General features: G+C 39.6%; 1 protein-coding gene across 1 annotated transcript; it reads right to left on the minus strand.

Moving 5' to 3' along the window:
- Positions 1-4,292: 4,292 nt before the first annotated feature.
- On the minus strand, positions 4,293-16,204 carry shc4 (SHC adaptor protein 4). Its single transcript, XM_022768316.1, has 14 exons — positions 15,962-16,204; positions 15,655-15,765; positions 15,001-15,563; positions 12,383-12,453; positions 10,990-11,050; positions 10,509-10,628; positions 10,333-10,386; positions 8,549-8,600; positions 8,314-8,440; positions 7,374-7,566; positions 6,043-6,115; positions 5,332-5,428; positions 5,067-5,214; positions 4,293-4,985 (listed from the first exon to the last, which is right to left on the minus strand). Exons 2-14 carry the CDS (start codon positions 15,704-15,706, stop codon positions 4,854-4,856), a joined length of 1,743 nt encoding a protein of 580 aa, XP_022624037.1. The 5' UTR covers positions 15,707-15,765; positions 15,962-16,204; the 3' UTR covers positions 4,293-4,853.
- Positions 16,205-17,157: the final 953 nt, after the last annotated feature.

Raw genomic sequence — 17,157 nt, forward strand, 5'->3', positions numbered from 1 at the left:
AAAAGTGGCTCTTTGCTGCAGACTGCTTGCTAGGGATCGAAAATAAAGGAATGACTGCAGTAGATGCGGCTCTGGCTTCGATCGGCATTGATGTAAACGCAACACCCGGATGAACACGCTCATTTTCACCCCTTTCCTGATGTAACGTCTTTCAGAGAAAAGACACTGTAAACACACCTGTCCAACCCAGACCTGCTGTAAAACACCGCGGCTACATTGCACTCAGGAATGAAAGAGTTAATGCAGCCTCGAAATTAGTTTCTAAAAACACACATTAACCGATCGGAGGCTCCGACACTGTTATAGGAGCACCAACCCGGAGATGAGATGTGACAGATCGGTTTTACCAGTCTGCATGGCGGCTAGGAACACAGCTAGGACCTACCTGCAACCAATCAGATGAGACATCCCACACTGTTTCCACTGATCAGGTGCTGCTGTGATGCACAGAAAGCTAGCCGGCTAGCCAATATTACGAACAACCTTAACACAGGAAATACAACTGCTCACGTCTCATTCCCATGGCAAACAGTTAACTAACATGTTGTTTACAGACAATTTTAACAGAAAAAAATGGAAATTTGATTTAAATAAAGCTATTGTAAGATGATGCAGGCTGCTGTTAACACTGCTTACCTTGTACCGTGAGAGAAGAAAACATTAAACCAAGATGGCATCCCTTGTGGAACGCACATCGAAACTACGGTGCCCCACAGCGGTCAAACACAAAAACGGGATTCACCTGGAAATAAACATCGCAACTGCGACACACAGTGCCTTATTTAGGCTACTGCCCTACACATGCATAACTATGTATACATGTATATACACATGATAGTATGCATGTGTGTGCAAGTGCTTAATACCAGTATATTTGTATGTGCAAGTGAAGTATTCAGTTTGGGCCTAGCAGCTTCTCATAGAATTGAGTGAGAAGAATTGAGTGACACACATTTATATCGTGGATAATAGCAAACTGAGAAGTAGATTTATTGAGAACAGAATAGATTTTAGTTTGCTCAGGTTTTATTATTATTATTATTTTAAATTCAGGTCAGTAAATGTCGCACTGTTCACATTATGCATCAAAGTAAATTCAAAGCCTCAGACGCTGTCGGACTTACTTCCGGTACCGGGCAGTTGATTTCTGCAGACAGCATATAATGCTTGGTGGACGTTTCAGAGTGTTTTGACCGTGGACTATTCTCAGAGCCAGGCATGAGCCCACTGCGACATTCCTGCTTTTTGTCTTCAGTATTTAAAGCAAAGGTGGCACCTTTCGGCCCAATGCCCGTATGTGCGCAGTCAATTAAAACAGACAGATGTGCGAACCTCTGGTTTTTCCTTGCACGCCTCGTTTCCTGTTCGTCCGATTTCCGAAAATGGCATAGATAGGCTACGAAAAGTTTCAGCGTTTGTTTGTTCCCCAGTTTACTTTTCTTATGCTGCTATTCTATTTATTGTGGCAAAGACTCGACCGGGTCTGGGCCGAGAGATCCGGCTTGAAGTGCGGTCCGCCATGTTTTCGGAGTCCAACAACCCACAACCAGGTTTGAAGCACACCACACGTGTTCTGGCTCTAGGCCTGAACAGCGTTTGTTAATTTCCTGCTATTTTCCCCATGCCAGCCCTTTCCTTGGATGAAGGATGGAATCAGATTACATAACATGCTGTTTTATTAAAAGACACATTTACACAACACAAGTACTCACATTCTCATGGACACAGAGTAAACCAGCATGAAGTCTGCAAGCAGCAGCAAAAATCCATAAACTGCGGGGGTAGGTGAAGGTAAACCGCAAGTATAACTCCAACAGCAGCTGTGCAGAAGTTCAAGTTATTAATAAATAATAATCACAACGTTCATAAACATACAGTTAATTAATTTGGAAGCAATTTTGACTAAATGAAAGGCTTTAATGTCACATATGTTACTCCTGTGCCCAAGGACAGTTAAGTCTCAATTATCTGTCCTAAAGATAGAAATCAGAGAGAATCCATAGATTAACACAAGGGGCACTGACTTTGTGAAGAATCAACAGATGTGTATTCCAGTAAAATATTGATTAAATGGCAGAAATGACAAATGAAAATATGGAATGCAAGAATTGCGTTACTCTTTTTAATTGAGTCTTGGCTACTGAAGTTATATAGCTGAAATTACTTTGAGCCAATAAGTTCCCTCACTAACCCCATAATCTACAGTAGCTGTGTAGAGTAACCCCTAACGGGTCTCATCCAGATTCTGAATTGGATATAAAGCTTAAAATTTGAAACACTAATTTTAGTGTAAGAAATAACACAAATATTTTATGGCCTTGAAGCATCAGAGCCCCATTCATTGTTATAGAGCAAACTGGGATGACATTGCACATTTTAAGGTTCTCCCTTTGGCTTCTTACTTTAGAGGAGAGTGCTGAATGTTCACAAATATTCACAAATATTTCTTTTTCTGGGGCACAGGAATAACAAATGTGAATTCTTAAAAAGGGTTGGATTCTCCTTTAAATGCACAATACATGATTATAATATGGTGTTCCATTATCAAAGCATCTGGAAAAATAACAGGCTAAAATTATAAAAATTAAAGGTATCATAGAAGCCTATTGGGGAATATTAAGATAATCATGTAAACTTGAAAATGAAAATGTAATTCCATGACAGCAATGTCATTTTTTACAGGTGTTCTGGGATTACACTGGACTTTACTCAAATTCATCAAGTATGATGAATATGAGCAGAGCAGCAGAAGCAGTCAGCAGGACATTTCCTGGGATGGATGAGTGAAGCTGATAGAGTGAAAGAAGAAGAAAAGAGGAGGGACTGTGAACAGAGTGATCTGGAGTAGATCAATAAAATACTGTCTGATAATATTACAGTACATGTCCATGTTGTTTATCCTATGATGCTATTCTTTAAAGAAATTTCATTAGAGTAAATGTTCTTCTGTTGGCCTGATATTCAGTTCAGAGTCAACAGACATTTACTTGGCCCTGTAGTGGGTCCATGTCTGCTCAGTTAGACCAGCACATATTATTATGGTCTGGATTTAAATGTAGATTTCTCATCTAAACATTAAATCTGCGAACTCTACTCCTGCATAGTGTAACAAAAATAGATCTCAAGATTAGTGATGCTGTTTATGCCAAATTCATTCCCCACCTCTGTCATGTAAATTCAAATTAGTAGCATCAGACAATTTTTGCCTCTTTTTCTGTGGCAGTAGTGAAAATTAGTCATTGTCAAAATCTGTTGTGTTGTGGTTTCAGAATGATGGAGACAGAGAACAATTAGATTCAAAATATGATGCAGGTTTAGGACGATTTTTTTCCTGGGCAACTATCATGTTTTTCCCAAATGATGTACAAATGACTTGATACAGTAAACAGTGCATGTAGCTGTGAATGTGATGAATCTTCTTCTTTGTCCGGTACCTTGCATTGAGCATTTTGATTGGCTGTTAAACACAACAGGAAACAGTAACGCTACCTTGCACTCTGCCAAAATAAAGCAACAAATTGCATCTTTATGTCTTAACTACACACATAAACAAACCCTTGACACAATAAAAAGTTTATATAAGTACAATTTTTATAATCTTCAGATATATTTTCATTCTATCAACTAATTTTGATATGCAGGTCACTGAACAATTTTCTGACTAATGTTTGTGTGTAATTTGCTTGCTGAACTAATTATGAAATTGCAAACTGCTCTTACAACCTCCCTAGAGCAGTTATGTCCTTTTACTTTTGTACTTTTTGTTCTGTTAAGATAGAGTAGCCATACCGCAACTTACTGCAAGTGAAAAATTTAACATCTTCAGACTAATGCCTTCATTGACCATGTGTTAACACAAAAAATATTTTGCTAGCAGTATGAAATAGTTCATCAGTGTTATTACCTTTATTTCATCAGTAGAGATGAAATCCAGATATCCAGTATCTACATATGACAATGACGTTGAAAGGTTCTGTAGTGTTTACAGAGAAACAAAACAAGGAAGAATTCTTTTTCCTACATGACAGTCACTTGAGGTCTTTTGTCTCATGAGTTGTTGGATTTGTGTCTCTATTTGTGTCTTGTATTGTGAAGCTGATTGCTGACCAGTTAGTTACAGTGAAGAGTATTGCAATTATTTAATAAAAAATTATTTAAGAACTGTTTTCAAGAAAGTTGTGTTGTCCACAGGTGCTTGTGTGGTTGTAGATGTTAACACAAAAAAATGACAAAGTCCAGTAATCCATTCTGTAAAAGAGCCAGATATGTATTTGAACACTTAATGGGGAAGAAAAACATTGCTATTTGCATATTTGCCAGTTTATCTCAGACTAAACTGCTGTGGATTCAGGTTACAAAGAAGACTTGAATCCCATATTCAGAATGTAACAAATAAGTGGGATGAAAAGTTATTTTCAAAAGTCCAGCACGGGAAATGGGACACAATACAATAACAAGTCTAAACAACTGAACGCAAGACAAATTTAGCATATAAAAAATGATTCTGAAAGCCTGCCAACATTCTGGTAATTTCCTCCCAACACCAGTGATTGTGCTTAGACTTTGAGTGAACACCAGCAAATACAGCCTGAGAGAGAGAGAGAGACAGGATGCTCTGCAGGCCAGCAGCTATTCTCAACACAGGGTGAGGCACAGTGTACACACGAGTTTACTTAAGTGTTAGGAAAATCAAATTGTTCACTGCACATATACAACACACTGTGTGTAGATTAATGGCCAAATAATAAAAAATATTCTAGGAAATGATGTCCATGTTCAATTTTTTTTTTTTTTTGCTTAGGTTAACAACCACTGCTGAAGGCTGATGTATGCATGTGACACCCTATGTATGTTCATTGGTGTCTTCTTAGGATTGATTGTTTCAGACGCAGCTCACTGCTTCCAGAGATGATTGGCATCTGGTTGTCCATGTGGAAACGCACCAGGTGACCAACACTCAGAAACACCTGATCACGGGTCCGGACCTGTTCACACAGAAAACAGACTTATGTACTGAGGCCATTCTCCTCTCCTTATGCATTCAAAATCCAACAGCACACCTTTACCTGTCCATGAGGATCGACCAGCAGTAGGTGCCGCACGGTGGCTCCTTCCATCCCACTGAGTACATACTGACCAGAGGCAGAGCTGCTCTCTCTGACCAGGAAATCCCCACTACAGGTGAGGAGTGACTCTGCCTGCTTTCTTCCTAACCTGGGATGAAGGACACAAAGTTACTGAGAAAGGAAGAGGGAGATATACATTAGCAGACAGACACATTAAAGTTGGGAATTAATCGATAGTGAAGGCCCAGGGATGTTGATCACCCACCTGCCATGGAACCAGCCTTCCTCCTGGATCAGGTCCCGGATCAGTGACTCAGAGAGAGGAGTACACTGTTCAGCACTGACCCCAGATCTCACTGAGTCTGATGGAGAAACAACAGAGGAAGAATAACAGGATTGTATTATGGTTTATTTTACTATTGTGCTGCACCGAATCTTTAAATGTAATGTTAAATAAACAGGTTGAATTACACTAAAATTACTTTTAAATTAGTTTCAGATTTTAAAACTTAAATAACTTTAAACTGACAGTCAAGGTGTTTTAATGGTTAATAAATCTATAATAGAGCAAACAGTATGTTGACTGAAGTAAACAAGTTAACTGAACCCAGTTGAGTATGTTGTTGTTGTTTTTTAATTCAAATGTAGTTGCTGCAGGATATCAGTGACGGCTCTATTCACAGGTCAGTAATTCAGTCCAGGCTCATTTATTCTGGTTTCTTTTCTGTTGTTGTTCAAATTAATATTCCACTTTGGTTTAAACCATTTAATTGAAACCAGGTTTTAACTGAATCAGTGGCACCGATGGGATTAAATTTGAATCTGGTTTAATAATTTCAAGTTTGCATGAACTAAAATTATACTCTAATCTCTAAACTATACTACTGCGCTTTCTCATTCACGTAGCTACAAACATGCATAAAGACATAAACAGTATATTATGGCTTGGACTGGGAGTGCATTGAAGATTTCTTACCTGCAGGTGGAGCTGGAGTTTCTTTTGTGATGGAGCAGTTCTCATACAGTGAAACAGGCCGAGGCAAAGAAACCTGCAACAGCGCTAGATGAGTCATACACACAAAGACAGACATTTTTGCATTTGTGTGTGTGTGTGTGTGTGTGTGTGTGTGTGTGTGTGTGTGGGGTGTGCGTTCGGTGGAGTGGATTGTTGTGTGTGTGTGTGCTGTGTGTGTGTGTGTGTGTGTGTGTGTGTGTGTGTGTCCATCTGGAGCCAGTAATGGCCTAAGGGTTAGAGATGTGTGCTCTTGACAGGAAAGTCATAGACTCGATTCCCAGACTGGCACAATGATTCTGGGAGGTGAGTGAGAAACGCTTGTGCCTTCCCTATTACCAATCACTGAGGTGCCCTTGAGCAAGGCACATGAAGCTCAACTGCCTCTGCTCAGCAGGCGACAGATAAAATGATGTTGTACAGGGAAGCTCCAAGGTGCAATTGTGCGAACATTTGTGCTCATCGAACTTATCTTGGATAAAGAGAGAGTATGAAAAGCATGTGTCTGTCTATATCATATTTGATTATAATGATATGATTATGAATTTCTTATCTTCTCTTCTGGTTGTCATGGAAGTTCTCTACTGAAATATAATGCCACACATATGAAACCATTGTAACATTTAATACAGCACAGTGAAGACACAGTTGGCTGTACTAAATTATATGCACACATTCAAGGACTTAATGCCATTGGCTCATACAGACTAAAAATTAGGCCACAACACAAGGGCCATCTTGCTTGTTGTGTCTGAAGCTTTCAACCATATCTAATGGCCTTCCTCAGTGGATGGAGTTGCTCAGTTGCTTTCATTATATAATAGCAGCATCAGAAGTTTCAACCAGGACAGAACAACAGCAGCCACACAAATAAAACATGATTAAAAACCAGGGGGCAATGCATGAAGGCTCAGTTGAGCTAAGAACAAAGAAAGTTACAAAACAATTCTCAATGTTAAGAAAGTTCAAATGAACTAAAAACAAAGACAGTTAGTTAAAGAATAAGTTACCATAGAGTTTACATTAGACCTGATTTCATGAAACCAAGTTCTTTTTTAATTTCCCTCAGAAAAGAAAAACAGAAAACCTGAACTTCAGTCTCAGTTTCTTCACAAGGTCATTGCTTAAAAGACATTCATCAAACCAGTCACCAAGATATTAAAAGCAGGTAACAACGTCTATTTTCTCCCTCTGAGTTGTCACAATAGAGCCTATAATACAATATATGATCTATGCTAATGGGAATACATTATGTCTTTATTGTTTTTGGTGTTAGTGCTACAATTAACTCTTACCCCCTTTATGTCAGCATCTTGTTTGTTCTCCTCCCTTGCGATGCGCAGGTCTTCTATTCCACCAGGAGGTGGCTTCTTTCCTGGGATCACATTGTAGTAGTCACAGCGCTCGCTGACTTCACCTTCTTGCTCGGCCTTCTGGTCCATGATCGTCTCCTCTGGGCTCCAGTTGGGACAGATTCTTACTGCTGATCTGTGACCAGAAAAGTTACATGATGTTAACCTCACTTCAAACAAACAAAAACAAAAAAAACACACAAATAAATACAGACACATTCTTAAATTACAGGCATAGATTGCTTTGAATTTGCTCAGTATGTCCACATTAAATTTCACATATAGTGCAAAGCAAATAGCTGCAACCAATGATTATTTTCATTACTGAATAATTTGCAAATTATTTTGTTGACCAATCAATTTTTTTGTCTATAAATGTCAGAAAGTAATGAAAAATGCTCATCACAAATTCCCAAAGTACAAAGCGACATGTTCAAATTGCTTGTTTGGTTCAACTAAGGACAAACCTCTTAACTATTCTATTTACTACCTATTTATCAACATATAGAGTTAGAGACCATGTAAAACCCACATTTGAGAAGCTACAACCAGTGAGTGTTTGTGCTTGAAAATGACTCAAACAATAAACAAGTCATCAAAACAGTTGTAGTTTAATTTTCAACCAAATTAAATAATCAATTAATTTTCAAGTTTACACAAATATAAGGAACTTTGGATAAAACTCCAAAGGTTCAACATTTACATTTGAGAGAACTATGCTGTTTTAAAAGCCAGTGAAAAGAATTATTGGCCGATGTAGAGTGAGACATTATTAAACTGCACTTCTGATCAGATGGGTTAAATATGCAGTACATTAAAATAGGATGTGTGGCACAGTGCTGTGTCACAGCAATAAGATGGCTGTTGTTTACAGAAGGACAACCTGGGATTGGTGGAGAGGAGCGATGGTGTGTGGCTGAGAAGTTGGCGGAAACGAGTCTCAAAGGCCTGACCGATGCTGTTGATGACCTCGCAGGCCCGACCCCGGGGACACTCCAGGATGTGACACGCTGACAGCGAGAGAGAAAGGGAGACGTTTTGTCCGTAATAATGACAGGTACAGATTGTGTCAGAAAGTCCAGCTCACTATATTGATGAATATTTTGGGAGTCCTTTACCTCTCTGATTGGTGAGGTCCTTGGCAACGTAAGCGATGTAATCCGCCATGTCCTGTGAACAAATCGAGAGAAAAATAATATGCCAAATGCTAATATATACATAGTGTATACTTGTTTAGGAAAAGCACAAGTAAAATAGAATCATAAAGTCAGAAAACCAACAGCAGCATCCTTTCAAGGTTTGTTAACATAGCTACTATTAACCACCATAAGTGTATTAAATTGAGAAAAGGTGGATTTTATTGCCTATAAATTCAACTTTCCATTTGTAAGAGCAGCAATGTTTAATTTAGTCTTTCAAATGTTACTAATAGTCACCTTTCAGGTATCCTCTGTATTCCTCCACATGTCTGTGTATGTGGTCATTAATACAACTCCTGACAGTGCTGTTGTGTAGTTCAGTTTATAACCTGTACATCTGGTGGCCACTCAATTCATAATTTGAACATTTTTTCACATTTAATCATTGAAAACACAGCTGCCATTTTCAGTTAATGGTCATCAATGTGTATTCTCTGTCTAAATTAATTCACTCCCCATCAGCCGTTCTCTGATACTAATACAAGAGGCGAGTCGGCTGCATATGTTTCATCACAAAGCCTCTGTGGCAGATTGATTTAAATTCTCCCCGCTATCTTGCATGTGTCCAAGCCAACTGAGCGAGGCTTAGAGTACACTACAAGATTATTTTAGCTAATTAATTAAACAGCAAGCTATAAGCTTCTCCAGAGCAGTTCACCAGAGAGAAACTACCATCCTGTTCTGTCTGATCTTAGACAGTGCAACCTCACAGTATCAAAACAGCAATGTATTTTTGTATTAACATTTTGTTTGAGTTGAAAAAGTGAGTTAATGGATTATGGCTTGACCTAGACAGCAGCTAATAACAGACATGGCTGTTCAGACAGTAACAGGGCGGCATTGATTTTTTTTTTTTTTTCGCCTATTCATTATAGACATTCAGGCAACAGGAAGTTTTTCACTCAGGATGAATCACCCAAATTCTGTCATATGGAAATAATGCGGGCATGGTGGGACAGGGAAGGAAAATCAATAAGAGTTTATTAGTTCATTCAGACATGACGAGGTGTAAAGATAGCTAGAGCGCATACCAGCTTTGATGGTTGTATGAAGTCACAAGACAGGCTTTCATGATTCGTTGCTTGTGCTTCATCCTAAGACCTAAGAGTGATCTACAGAGCCAACTTAGGAGTGGAATAGTTATTTGTGGAGTGTGAAGAATAAGTTACTCAGTAAATTTTAAGAGCATGTGGTCATATGATTAATCACATGTTTCTTACAATATGTTGTTTTATTTGTGTTCAATCCTTAAAATGCTTTTCCAGTTGAGGGCGTATGCTCACATCTGTTTCTACACTGCAGTCATCTAGAATCTACTCTTCCGACACCTTTGGGGCTCTCTTAACTATTTTTAAGTAGCCAGGAAATTTGATAAATGGCTTTTATTCAAATAGGAGTAAAAGTGAGCGATATTTATCTTTCACGCTTTCATTTAAGTCAAAGATTTCACTTTTAGTGACTTGATAAATATTGATCCTGACCTTGCAGCACCAACTAGAAGCGTAGAGGGATCAAGAGAGGAAATAATTCAATCCTCCACAAATGGCAGCAAACCAAGCAGTAATCAAACAAAATCAAATTACTCACTGTGTATGTGTGTGTGTGTGTGTGTTTGTGCACATACTACCCCTGTTTGTGTCCTTATCTGACCATGAACTTGTTTGTACATGTGAAACATTTGACATTTAAGAATATGAACATACTGGGTCTCCTCCTGAGGCAAATGAAATGGCCTGCATGGGGTGGTGGGCAATCTTCTGAGGAAGAGAAGAGAGGAAGAAAAAATAAAAATGAAAACAAACCTCAATAAAGGACTCCCAACCTCAATAATTCAGATATATGACGATTATAATGTGGTTTAGCGTGCTGAAGCTGTCACCTGTAAGGAGGAAGCAGCGATCAGAGTCACACTGTCTGTGGAGACAGTGAGGATGATCCTGCTCCCAGAAAACTGCAGGTTGATTTGACCCAGAACAGCAGAGAGTCCCTTATGTACAGGCTGATGAAGAGAAAAATCACAGTTATTCTTCTTGTGATGATTGCATTGGTGTGCGTATGTGCATGTGCACGTGCGTGCGTGTGTGTGTGTGTGTGTGTGTGTGTGGTGGACCTAAATCTGTTTACACAGTCATTCTTATGGAGACAAAAAAGCAAGTCCCAATACTGTAAAACATAAAATTTTAAGGTGATGACATGGTTCAGGGATTAGTGGTCGGTTGTAATGGTTAAGATTAGAGCACGTCTGCAATCATATCCCTATTCATATCCAGTCATTATAATGTCTTGTGAAGACATGGACAGGGGTAAGGGTCAGGGACAGTGTGTGTGTGTGTGTGTGTGTGTGTGTGTGTGTACCATACCCTTTTACTTCTCACTGTTGTCTTGGCTGATGTCTTCTCACACAGTCTACTGATTGCCTCTCTGTGCACACACACACACACACACACACACACACACACACACACACACACACACACACACACACACACAGATTATAAACATGTTCACATACAAACGCACAAGCACACATACAGACCAAACAGAATGGTAACATGTGACTTGCATGTGATCAACAGTATATCAGGGAAATAAAATATGCTGTAAGATTAGCACAGTTTTACAGTGGTGGAAAGAAACAAAGAACATTTACTCAGGGACTGTACGTAGATACAATTTGGAGCTATTTGTACTGCGTCTGTACTGTGTCACAAGACAAATCTGAAAGGGCTTGACATGAGTTCTACAACACAAATCTAGGCCTACTATATTCTATGCATTTAAAAAAAATGTTATCTACTATTTATCTGTTTTGATATTTGTTGTTATAGTGTATTCATTGCAATTATTTTATCAACCCAACATTATTCTTTCTTGTTTTTGTCAACCTTAATTATTTTCTTCAAATTTAATCTAATTCATTATAAATCTTAAATGTTTTTTTAACCTCTGTGCTTCATGTTCTATGTGGTGCTGTTTTCCTAACCATGTATCAGTGAGCCCTTTCCTGGTCAGATAAAACATACATATACATATACAAATATACATTAAAGCAGAGCTAGATTGAACAAAAAAAAAAAGCTGCAGTCACTGGCATACTTGTCTTCAGAGAGCTGATGCTTATTGGGTCAGAGAGGTCAAAGAAGACAAACACCCACACACAGAGAAGTAACATCCCACTAGGCAGCAAGGCTTTTTTCCAGGAAATGCTTTTCTTCTCCTTGAAAACAAATTGTATGTAATGGATTTAGGCTTCTCTCTCTCTCTCTCTCTCTCTCTGGGTCTCTCTCTGGGTCTCTCTCTCTCTCTCTCTCTCTTAATAAGTCTATGAGATATCATTAGGAGGAAATTCATCTAATTGGATTTTCTACCCCATCATTCAGCAGCGTTCTTGTGAACAGAGGTTGCTGTGTACATCAGTGTTTTGGCATCCTGCACTAGGATGTCAATATCAAATGATGAGGAGAAAGCCCCAGTTTATGAAACATGATACATTTAATTTGATTTCCCCCCTTTGAAACATTTTTGAAATAAGCCACACATGTCTTGATTGGCAAATATATGTTGAATGAATTCAGTAAGTCAGGGTAAAGAACTTTCGTCTTTTCTGTTTCCTCTTCCATGCAGAGGCGAAACATCAACTTATCCATGCATAGTTTATCCTGATATATCATATCAGTAGTTAGCTGTTCATTCTTAGGTATCTATGCCCGTGTGTGTGTGTGTGTGTGTGTGTGTATTGCAAGGACGTCCTACCGTGTGACTTGCATTCTCGTATCAAAGTCAAGGGTTCTCATGGACTGGGTCACCTCCACGCTGCCCATGTACTTAAAAACAGAACAAAACAACAGTTACGCACCAATTCCAATATGAAATGACACCTCTAGGAGTGACTTTAGACAGAGTGCGGATGTACAGGAGGCAATGTGTCTGTCCCATTCCTCCTCAATTTAAATGTCCCCAACAGGACTGAAAGATAAATCTAACAGACTGAGATGATTAAATAGGAAAGGAAAGGAAAAAACTTATTATTTGTTGTCTCTCTTTTACTTTTTACTGATTTACCTCTGAATAGCTTTCTCCCTTCAAACCTCTGAAAATTATGTAGGAAAATGAGAGGAGGGGAAATTACTCTATAGTTGAGTTGAAGAGTTCATGACCTATGTACAGTACACATGCAACATGTAATGACAGATCATTGCATTTAGTTTTTAAGGGATCAAAAATCAATAAGCCTGGAGACCACTGAACTGCATTGTACTGTGCTGATAAATAAACTGAAACATTTTGTCAGCCATCAGCTGGAGTTTTAGTGAAATATGCTACACTTATTTTACAGCAGATTTTGTGGCCAAAGCTCTGCTAAATTTTTACACCATGGTATTGACAGAAGGTGGATATTATGTCAGGCATAATTTTACAGTCAAGAATGGTCAAAACGTTCATATAATGAAACTCTGAGCATTCCCCAAGTTCTGTTAATCTATTCCCTGGTCCTACAGGGACTTGAGAAAAAAATCTCAATACAAAGAGGACAAAGATACAAGGTTGGAAAATTAATGATGATTATTTACATTCTCTCCAGTTTTAGATAGCTGCTTTGTTGGATTATTTATTGCGCTTCATTTTGTGCACAAACTGTAATGCAAACTATTTACTTTGGTCTGAAACTGCCACTATGCAGATGACAGCCAACTGTGTATCTGTAGAACCTGATGACGTCAACAATCTAAACTGATTAACAGACTACACAAGGAGAATTAAAAAATAAAAGTGTACAACAGACATTATATTAATTAAGGGCTTAAAACAGTGATACCAGGGTCAGTCTGCTGCAAAAACTTTAGAGATCACTTTAGATATGGCTTTTTTCCACAAAGCATATCTTTGTAATCAGTAAAAAGACTGCAGCTTGTACAGAGTGCAGCTTGTTGAGCTTTAACCAAAACAAGTAAACAAGAGTAGGAGTCTGAAGCTATGCTAGTGGCTCTGTGATTCTGTACCAATGCTAATGCCAGCATGTTAACATGCTAGCAATGTCAATGCTAACATACTGATGTTGATGACCAACATTACCATCCTATGAGCTATGGCTCAAAAGAACAAATATATTTTCTCCCTGTTACTTTTAGAATTTATTTAGAAAGGTTTATTGCCAGTTTTTAAAGATCTTAATATTTTTAGCACCTTAATACAAAGGTGACTGTCTCTGGCTGGCTTAGGTGCTGGAGCATTGGTTGTATGAACAGTTGGACTTATGGACCAAAACTGTGGAATAGCCTGTGCATAGTTATCCAATATGCAACTTCTGCACTTAAGGAATAGTTTTGGACATCCTAACATGTATTTGATTATAAAGATGTGAGGAGGGTGGACGATCAGTTAATGCAACCAGACAACGTTGATGCCTTGTGCTCAGATAAGCTTTGGCCAGTCACATTTTAACTCGTCATGAGCCTCAGCAGAGCAGACTCTATAGGCTGGACACAGGATGAGTAAGTCCATTTCTGGAGACCAGACTTAAATCAATACACGTGTGTGTGTATATGTGTGGGTGGGGTGAGTGGGCAGGAGAGTATGTATGTGTGTGCTTGTTTGTAGAGGACAATCAGACAGTCCGTTCTCATTTCCATCAGTGGACAGCTCACAGGCCCTGCTCCTAATCACCCATGCGGACACACCTCCGGTTCTAGGACAGCATGGGCTCTGCTGATACCGGATACATTCACACACATATGCACTCATACACACACACACACACACACACACACACACACACACACACACACACACACACACACACACACACACACAGACACACACACAGACACACACACACACACACACACACACACATACACACACGCAAGCAGAGTAGATCTAGAGAGGAGCAGAGAGCCAGGATGAGTCACTACTGCCTACACAGGAAGCTCTATGTGAGAGGGAGGGGGTGAATGTACGAAAGTGAGTGTGATAGTGTGAATAGAGCACAGGGAGACAGGAGAGTGTTTTTGTGTGTGTGTGTGTGTGTGTGTGTGTGTGTGTGTGTGTGTGTGTGTGTGTGTGTGTGTGTGTGTGTGTGTGTGTGTGTATTGACACTGGTAGGAATTAAACTGCGTATCTCAACTCTCTGCTGGGACCCTGGATATGAGCTTAGCTACACTTTCTTGCATAGTGTAAAGTGAAGAAGCTTTACACTGACAACGTTACACAATCAACATTAAATTGTAATGTTCATGCACATCAATAATTTTAAGCAAATTGTCAAAGTGAAAAACACTAAGATTAGTCCGGCAAGGAAACTCTTAGTTGCAGTCTGCTACACAACCTGTGTATTCATGCAGCGTTATTGGTTTATGTGTGTTGATAGGTACCTTGATGTCATGGTGAACTGCTCTGTTTGCTGTCCCCAACTCTGTACAGTCATCTGCTGCAGAGGAAGTCTGCAAACAGCACAGAGCATCTCTGCTCAGTGAGCAGGGAGAACAGCCGGGGGTCCAGGGGAGGCTGGCCATCCGATGCAGAGTGATGGGTCTTTTTGTACAGCGCAGAGCCGAGTGAGTGAGGTTCTGGCCAGTGGATAGGTGCACATTAAGGGAAGGTTGGCTACAAAATCTCTGATTAGGTCCTGATCCCCATTCTGTTCTGGACAATGGTCTGTCAGTGTGTCCATCAATGGTTCTCTCCCCAGCTGTGTTTCTCTGTCCCCTCAGGCCCCGCAGAGAAATTGGACTTTGCAATCGGATGTTGGCCACGCGGGGGATGAAGTCCCTCAGGGTGGACAGCCCATGGTGCGAGGGCGTCCCAGGATCCAGTTGGGCAAAATCAGAGTCTAAGTGAAGTTCCCTCTTCAGGGGCAGCATTCTTTGGGGACAATCCTCTAGAGATGTCAGTGAATCGTTGCGCAGACGACTGTATTTGGTGCGCTTCAGCATGCCTGTAGAAGATGGTGTCACAATCAGATATGCAGCACAGTGATTTCCATCATACTGATTATGTCTATAATGACTCCAATGGAGAAGGGCTACCTGGTAAGAGTCCTGTCTGTGATTTGAACCTGGGTAAGGTTTGCTCTCTCATAATCAGGAAACTGGACGAAGGAGAACACTGGGACAAAGTAAAGAAGAAAAGAGGAAAACCTGCCAGGAATGAGATCACACACAGTTATTACACACAGAGGAAACACAGAAAAAAAAAGGTGAGACATAAAATGCATTGAGTTGATCATTTTGGTTGAACTGCTAATCATCTGATCTTTGGGAGACTATCTGCCGTACTGTGTCCTCAGATTATTAGATGGGATTCCTACTGTACATTACACTAGATTCAACTCACCAGCGTGGGACTGGGGATGTCCTGTGTAGTCTAAAGTCCAGTCTGCTCCGCTCTAGTCATGCTGAGTACAGTCCCATCCTACTGACCCATAGACTTTCTCAGTCAGACTTCCAGCTCTGCTTCACCTCCACATCAACTTTCCTCCCCTCTGCCTTTTCTTTCTGAGGCACAGCAGAATTGTGCAGCTTTTATGAATGAACTTTCTCTCCCTTTTTTTTTTATGAATGAGAGACTCTCGCTCACTTCCTCTGTCTCTCTATGACGGTGCATGCAGATGAATGTGTGAATGGAGCGGAGGAGAGATTGACAGACGGCCCCTAAGGCTCTATCCCCCTCCCTCACCCATAAACTACCATCCAATCACAGGCGGGTAGGGTGACTCATGCTGTACACACATACACACACACACACACACACACACACACACACACACACACACACACACACACACACACACACACACACACACACACTTATACACTGAAGCAGAGCCAATACAGTACATGAGTGCTCTAATCTTCTCTTCTAACATCACTTGCACCTCGGAGATGCTGTTAAAGTGTGTTATTAAGACATTATTACCCACAAAAAATGTTTTCACCTAATTTCAGAAAATGATGATTTAATATATTAGTAAGTACAAGTAGTAATTGTAGAATTGCTCTGATTGACTTAATTTATACAACAAAAGATATTTCAGAGTCTAGCTAATTCATGTAATATTCAAATGACTGGCATGAACACTCAAGAGGAAGGGGATTTAACTGAAACATTTGCATTTCTGTTTGATTGTAATCAGAGCCATATGCTTGACGCCAACCAAAGAGTGCTTTACATACTGTACCTATTCCTGATTAAAAGATTAATATCTCTCAACAACAGACAGCAGGCAGAGTGTGGCAGAGTGTTCCATATTTCATATACATAAGTCAAGAATTTTCAGAGCTAAGAAGTATTTCTGACTTTAATTTTCCTCAAAACAAATAACTTAATTACAGATAACTTGAAAAGTGTTTTCTTTATGGACATAAGCTGAATGTGACAATAAAAAGACTAGACAAGTCTCCAAGTGTGAGTGCATAAAATAATGTAAAGCAGAGCTTTGTCCCTTCCTAGTGGTCATTCAGTAAAACTGCAATCAAGGCCTGCAAATAACCATTATTTTTATGACCAATTGATCTGAATGCTATTTTCTC

Source organism: Seriola dumerili, unplaced genomic scaffold, assembly GCF_002260705.1.
Source record: "Seriola dumerili isolate Sdu_G_001 unplaced genomic scaffold, Sdu_1.0 BDQW01001449.1, whole genome shotgun sequence".
NCBI classification, from domain to species: Eukaryota; Metazoa; Chordata; class Actinopteri; order Carangiformes; family Carangidae; genus Seriola; species Seriola dumerili.